The 8,014-nt window shown below is 36.2% G+C and overlaps 1 protein-coding gene across 1 annotated transcript; it reads left to right on the top strand.

The window, feature by feature from the left end:
- The first annotated feature begins 295 nt into the window (after positions 1-295).
- On the top strand, positions 296-6,502 carry LOC109080161. Its single transcript, XM_019095264.2, has 4 exons — positions 296-1,837; positions 2,613-2,649; positions 2,971-3,615; positions 3,873-6,502. The coding sequence occupies exons 1-4, from the start codon at positions 1,770-1,772 to the stop codon at positions 6,141-6,143; spliced, it is 3,021 nt and encodes a 1,006-aa protein (XP_018950809.2). The 5' UTR covers positions 296-1,769; the 3' UTR covers positions 6,144-6,502.
- The last annotated feature ends 1,512 nt before the right edge of the window (positions 6,503-8,014 follow it).

Here is an 8,014-nt window from a genome sequence, read left to right as displayed (position 1 = left end):
ATCAGTCACCATTGCCACTAACACACTGATAGTACCAACAAGGGTCTGAGTTAAAGGGATGCTCCATTTTAAAATGAAAATACTGTCATCATATACTCACCCTCATGTTGTTTTAAACCTGTATGAATTTCTTTCTTCTGCTGAACAGAAAGGAAGATATTTAGAAGAATGTCAGTAACCAGACAGATTCTGGTCTCATTGACTTCCATAGTAGGAAAAAAAAATAACGTTATACTATTGAAGTCAATGAAACCAAAAACTGTCTGATTACCTTCTTCTAAATATCTTTCTTTCTGTTATCTGTTTAGCAGAAGAAATTCATACAGGTTTGAAACAACACATGAAATAATGTAATGCCCACTCAATATGATATCATCACATTATTATTAATATCACAAAGTGATCACTCATATCGGTAGAACGCCGTTCATTAACGTTATCCTACATAACCTCGAGGTAGCTTTAGCAAGTCAAAGTAACCTTTTTGCCTCAGAAAAATGAAACACATGTAACATAAGGTTAACTAAACACATTCCTTGACAACGTGGTTTCGTAATAAGTTATCTATTTATGTTAATATAGCTTATTACATGGCTTGGTTTAGTATGCGGCCTGTTATTTATTGATAACGTTAACAAACCGCTGCGAAGTAACGTTACGCCGTTGCCATGAAAAACAGAGCGTTGGACGCGAAACGGAGTATTTTCTTTTGCGGAAGCAATACAACATTTTTTTAAATCAATATTTTGTGTCAAATTATTTATTTATCTTGTACGTAACGTTAGCCATGTAATAAGAGGGATAATGTAGCCTATAGCGAGGCGGTTATTATTGAGAATACAAGCCTTCAGGCTGATGCAAGACCCCTCTGCATTCAGCCTGTCGGGGTTGTTAACGTCTAACAGTTATAAACCGCCTCGTATTACATTATCCCTTACATTATATCCCTGTGTAACTAATACAAAGCAGTAAAAAAACGTTAGGGTTGAACTAACTTACCTCCAACTGATTGAACGGTAGCCATATAAATGGGGAATCCACCTTTTGGTCGTTTTCCCACACCCCACTCGACGGCAAATTCGTCTTCGTAGGTAATCACGCCGTTTACAAAACTTTCCAGATCAAAATTTCGTATGTATTTAATGTGAACAATACTAAATTTCCCCTCATCAACCCCGGCACACCATTTCACAAGCGCATACATGTCTTACTTCTCCTTGTTTTGTCTTCTTCGTTAACGTTCCTCAGGTTTACGCGGGTGTTGCTATAGTGACAGAACTGGTTACCATCGAAATACTGAAAAAAAATCTCAATAAGAAAAATTTTAATGTTTTAAAAATCAAAACCAATATGTTATTGGTATTGTTATAGTTGTTATTATTATTATTATTATCTTAGTTTTAAAAATCAGATGGCCGTTACCGGAGGTTACGTAATCCACCAAGTAAATGTGCTCCAAGAAAGCAAGGTCAGGCAAGGTTCAAATATAGATGAAGAGATACATTTGATATTAAATTATATTTTCCAAATTAATTCTGGAGATTTAGGTTTTTCTTTTTTTTTTTTCTTTTTTTTTAGAAGAACTGGTTTAGTAAAGATAATTTAAGTGTAGGTAAATATATTATTCTGACACACATTTCAGAAGGTGGCGGCAACCAGACGCTGTGTGCCAACTGCCATAAAGAAGAAGAAGAAGGTTCAAATAAATATTAGCTTGGGTGATTTCAGAGTCAATTATGGAAGACGGCATTTTGATTTTAAGTTCATAAATGGAGTATCGAAAATACCTTACCACGGGTGCAGCAGTTCCTGCGCGAACAGCACGTCGATGGAAAAGGTAAGTGCACTATACTGATAACGTTAGCTAACTTTAAAAGACAATTCCGTGCGTGCATAAGACATAGCATTAGTTACCTTAGCAATTGTCTCTAGCAGCTACCTAACTTGAACTATACTGTCTATGTGAACTAGCAAGCAAGCATGCTTCGATTATTATTATCCGTTTCTGTTAAATTTAGAAAGCTTAAGAAAAGGGAAAACTTGAGTAATATTGACCTTTTCCGCATTTCATTCATGAGAATTGTTTATGTATAACCAGGGGTGGTCCGTGTAAAAGAAAAAAAGAAAATCACACTTTTTTTTTCGTTTTTCATTTATTTGTTAAAAAAATAAAAAATAAATGAACGAAAAAGTACACGGAACTTTAGGTAGGTTCAGAGCCATAGAAAGATGATTCTGGGTAGGTTTAAGTTTATTGTAGCCATGCAAAGAAAGGAGACATGATTGACATGTAAGTTAACGTTAATGTTGGAGAACAAATGCTGCTGAATCTAATGATTGGGGGAAAATAACAATTATAAAGTATAAGTTTGTAAGTGTGTGTTTTGTACTGAAGTTTTAGCAACCTCAAACTGATGTTTTTTAAAAATCCGATTATAAAAATATCTACATATGTGTAAACTGGACCTTAAAGAAAATAATAATAATAAAATCACTTGAGAAATTGCAAAAAAACAAAAAAACAAAATCGACATAAATTGCCAAACCCTGAAGAAATTGTCAAGCTTAGTGTTAAAATACAATTCTCATTTTTTCTTATTTTCTTCTTTCAGGTCAGCGGCATGTTCAGGCTCCCCAAGGAGAAAAAAAGTAAGTCACTTTACATGTGAACACAATGAAATTCTGTCTAATTCTACACTGATCTGTGTCAGGATTGCAGGCTACCTGCTTCCATTTTTACCATTTTACCTGCACCAACTTTATAAAGTCTAACTTAGTTATAATGTTATATTTGTAGTGTTTTAGCTCTAGCTCGTGTTTATTCATTTTAAGTTGGTAAGTTATTGTACAAAAAAATCATGTATTATCAGAGATTAAGGAAACATGTTGAATTGAATACTGCCTTGAAGAATTGAATACCGCCTTGAAGTAATATTTATTATTTTCATAAATATTGGTTTCCTATTTCAGGTATGTGTTTCTGCTGTTACCCTAAGTGATCCTGCACGCATCTCCTGTGGTCCTGCACTCGACTCCCGTCATCTTGGTCCTGCACTCAAATCACTTAATCCTGATCCTGCACTCGTCTCCTGTGGTCCTGCACTGATTTCACATGGTCCTGATCCTGATCCTGCACTCGTCTCCTGTGGTCCTGCACTGATTTCACATGGTCCTGATCCTGATCCTGCACTCGTCTCCTGTGGTCCTGCACTGATTTCACACGGTCCTGATCCTGATCCTGCACTCGTCTCCTGTTATCCTGCACTGAACTCACACGGTCCTGATCCTGATCCTGCACTCGTCTCCTGTGGTCCTGCACTGAACTCACATGGTCCTGATCCTGATCCTGCACTCGTCTCCTGTGGTCCTGCACTGAACTCACATGGTCCTGATCCTGATCCTGCACTCGACCGACATGATCCTGCACTCGTCTCCTGTTATCCTGCACTGAACTCACATGGTCCTGATCCTGATCCTGCACTCGACCGACATGATCTTGCACTCGTCTCCTGTGATCCTGCAGTGAACTCACATGGTCCTGATCCCACACGCGTCCCCTGTGATCCTGCACTTGTGTCGCCTGATACTGATTCTGCACTCATTAGTACTATATCGGTAAATGTTAATAGCTGTCTCTATAAATACTATAAATATTATATAAAATAATATTATTATATTAAATTCTAAAAACTACTCCCGGTCACATATTAAGGCTCATTTTTGCTTATTTGTGAAATCTCAACAAACCGGAATGTTAATTGTTATGCAAGTTTTACTTTATAATAGTAAGATTAATACACATACTTTATCATTGCTATTTGGTATCGTTGGCTGAAATAAAATAACATTTTAAATTTCTTTGTGTGTTGCAGGTCTGTGAAGAACCTCCACTCTCATTCATACCACCAGTCCACCAAACCTCTACAAACACTTCCTGTGCATATGGGCAGGTACGGCAAACTGCTACTGTCGAGGATACAAGAAAACAGCATGAGTTGCTTCTTCTTGCTTTAAAACTCAAGCAAGGACTGACTGATGAAGCTTTAGAAGACACACTTAAAGTTGTTAACGTTATAAGTCAGAGGCATGCTGTGTCATCTACCAAACATCACTTTTACAGAACTTTTGATGACTTAAAAAAAGATATTCAGTTTCACTACATATGTGAGGGATGCACAATTTCTGTAAACATTGAGGGAGAAAAAGTGGTTTGTCCTAACTGTCAATATTCTTGTAGTGTAGCCGATCACATGAAACAGGGGCACTTCTTTATTGTTTGTCCACTAGAATCACAATTAAGGAATATGATGGAACAAGAGGAACTCTTCAGCCAGTTGACTAGGCCTAACAGTGCTGCTCACTCTAGTCCACTGACAGATATCACCGATGGTGAGCTTTACAAGAGGGTTAACAGAAATATTGAAGGCCAATCTGAGCATCACGTCAATCTCACACTAACCTTTAGCTGTGACGGGGTACCTGTGTTTAAGAAATCTTCTTACAGTATTTGGCCACTTCTCTATACAGTCAATGAATTACCACCTGATTTGAGAGCAAAACAAGTGATGTTGGCAGCCTTATGGTTTGGTCCATCAAAGCCAAACTGTAACACATACTTATCACCATTTGTGAAAGAATGCAATCAATTGCTTACTCATGGGTTTGAGTGGATCAGTGTAAATGGTATTCATGGCCGGTCCAAAGTATTTCCCTTGGTTGCAGTATGTGATTCTGTTGCGAGACCGATGATTCAAAATTTTAAGCAATTCAATGGAGAATTTGGATGTTCTTACTGTTTACAAAAAGGTACAGTCGTTGAGAAGGGTCAAGGTCATGTACGGGTCTATCCTTTTGAGTCTGATACTGAAAGCAGAAATCATGGTAGCAGCCTAGATTTTGCTCGAGAGGCTATAGAAAATCGCACTACTGTGAAAGGACCGTCTATTTTGTCCTTGATCCCATCAGTTGACCTGATACAAGGTTGCGTACCTGACTACATGCACGCCTGTCTTCTTGGTGTTGCAAGATCTATGACTTATATGTGGGTTGGAAGTGACAATCATGAAAATCCATGGTATGTAGGAAGATGTATCCAAGTGATTGATCAAAAACTTCACCTTATTCAACCACCCTCCTGTGTCTCCAGAGTGCCTAGATCACTGCGAGAGAGAAACTATTGGAAGGCGCATGAGTGGTACATGTGGCTTTTCTACTATAGCATCCCAGTGCTTAAAGGGATCTTACCAGAGTGCTATCTAATTCACTGGACACGGTTTGTGAAGGCTTTGGCATTGCTCTTAACTGAAAGTGTCACCTTGCAACAAATTCAGGAAGCAGATATCATGCTTAGGAGATTTGTGATGGAAATGGGGGATCTCTATGGTATACAAAACATAATGTCCTCTCTTCACCTTGCACAAAGTGTGCGAAACTGGGGTCCTTTATGGGCTCATTCAGCTTTCACATTTGAGTCATATAATCACAGCCTGCTCAAAATGATCAAGAGCACACAAGGGGTCCCTTTGCAGATTGCCAAAACATTTCAGTTACAAAAGGGTCTGCCCTTATATGCCAAGAAAACACTGTCAAATGCATCCTCTGAATGCATTTCGGCCTTTGAAGACTTAGTCAGTCCTACACACACCCAGAGTGCAATAAGGTGTAAAGAGGTCATTGCACTTGGAGGCAGACATGAGAAAGTAAGACTTGAGCAAGATGACTACCTTGCCCTCCACAATGTAGCTAATCACATAGAGAGAGAACTTCTTGTCAGTTACCGTGACAGGGCAGTAATTAATGGTGAAGTTACGCACTCTAAAAGACATTCGAGAGAGAGAAAGAGAAACTCGCATGTTGTAGTCCTCACAGATAACAGTATTTTCAGTGTTGATAAGTTTGTTGTTGCAGACTTAGTAAGTGGGGAACACTGCTATGCCATAGGACATTATTTTGAAACAAAGCGACACAGTTTTTTTGCTTCATTGTCGAACCCACACCACTTTATTGCTGTTGGCAAAAAGTTGGGGCATCTGACAGCTGTTCCAGCTGCAGTTATTCAGAGAAAGTGTCTCTTTATGAATCTTCCAAACCTGAAGGTTAATTATGTTTTTATGTTTTTGAATCGTAATGAGTTGACGAATTGATTAAAAAAACGAAAGGGGTCATAGAATGCAAAACATTTTTACCCATGCAGACCAAATGGTGAAAACACATTATTCTTTATAGAGTTTTCGCTTGTCAATGAAATGCTAAATGATAGTTAAAAAGAATATTGTCTAACTCTGAATACCTTGACATGAATTGTTTGTACTTGTCAAAATGTCATGTAATGAAATGCCAGTTAATAATAGAAATGTTGTATTTACTTGTCTGAATAGTTTGAAAAGATGATACTTAATGTCTGAATACCTCAAACGCCAATATTTAAAATAATCAAAATGTACTGTTTTATATATTATATCTGAATGTCTATAGTTGGAGATATTGTGTCTGTATTGTGTCAATACCAAATATAGTATTTTTAGTACAATAATTCAGTGTTTTCTTTGTCATTTTTGACAAATACATCCACAAAGTACCATAACCATATGCCACCACTTTAAAAATGCATCAGTATCACATGCATGTTTACATACATATTTGTTTTCCACATATTTAAAAAGTATGTAACATATTTATACTTAATGTTGTCCATATATGCGAGAAACCAATACTATACTGTAATATATGCAGATATATGGTATCATATATGGATGAACTCAAATATTTTCTTCACATGTTTGGACACATAAATGTTCATATATGTGGCGGGCTTATATTGTGTTCTCATATAAGTCAAATATATGTATAGATATATGTTGAACATATATTGTGTTCTCAGATAAGTCAAATATATGTAGAGCTATATGTTGCAGGCATATATTGTGTTCTCAGATAAGTCAAATATATGTAGAGATATATGTTGCAGGCATATATTGTGTTCTCAGATAAGTCAAATATATGTAGAGATATATGTTGCAGGCATATATTGTGTTCTCAGATACGTCAAATATATGTATACATATATGTTGCAGGCATATACTGTGTTCTCAGATAAGTCAAATATATGTATAGATATATGTTGAACATATATTGTGTTCTCAGATAAGTCAAATATATGTAGAGATATATGTTGCAGGCATATATTGTGTTCTCAGATAAGTCAAATATATGTAGAGATATATGTTGCAGGCATATATTGTGTTCTCAGATAAGTCAAATATATGTATAGATATATGTCATGCTATTTAAAATATAAGTACATATATGGCCATATATTACATTTTTGAATGGGATGAAACTAGTTACCATTTTTAAAAGTTAAATTTATAGAAATTTTAAGAAATGAATCATTTACCTCTTAAGAGTGTGCTGAAAGTCTGTCTTGAGATCCAGAAAACCAGTAATGATGCGAATTTGACAATTGCAGATTTGAAAAACAAAAAGGCAAGAAAAAATAACCCTAAGCAAAGAACCGTCTCAGCATATAAAAGGTTCTTCGGGAGGATACGGTCCTAAAAAGAGCTGTTACTACGTGTAATAAACCTATAAAGAACAATCTTTATTTAGAGTGTAGCTTTGTAAACACAAGAACATTCCAAATTTCCAAAATACACAATCTCAGGCCTCAATGACATTCTTATAACCTTTTCCTAATATGGCTGAGAGAATGTTCTTCCTTTGTTATCTTGAAACATTGTGCCAATGTTTTACTGACAACATTATATAATTTGTTATCTCAACAACATCCACAAAAATTTTTAAAAATGTTGCAGGTAAAATTTTCTAGCTTTGTTAACATGTCACATTACAAGAAACTTTTATAAAGAAAATTTTGTTATCTCAGGCTTCAATAATACCCGTATAACACTATCCTAATGTGGCTGAGAGAATGTTCTTCCTTTGTTATTTTGAACCATTTTGCCAATGTTTTATTGACAATTTTGTATAGACTGTTACCTCAACAACATCCTCA

Source organism: Cyprinus carpio, unplaced genomic scaffold, assembly GCF_018340385.1.
Source record: "Cyprinus carpio isolate SPL01 unplaced genomic scaffold, ASM1834038v1 S000006717, whole genome shotgun sequence".
Taxonomy (NCBI): domain Eukaryota; kingdom Metazoa; phylum Chordata; class Actinopteri; order Cypriniformes; family Cyprinidae; genus Cyprinus; species Cyprinus carpio.
This window is presented reverse-complemented; position numbering and strand designations above follow the sequence as displayed.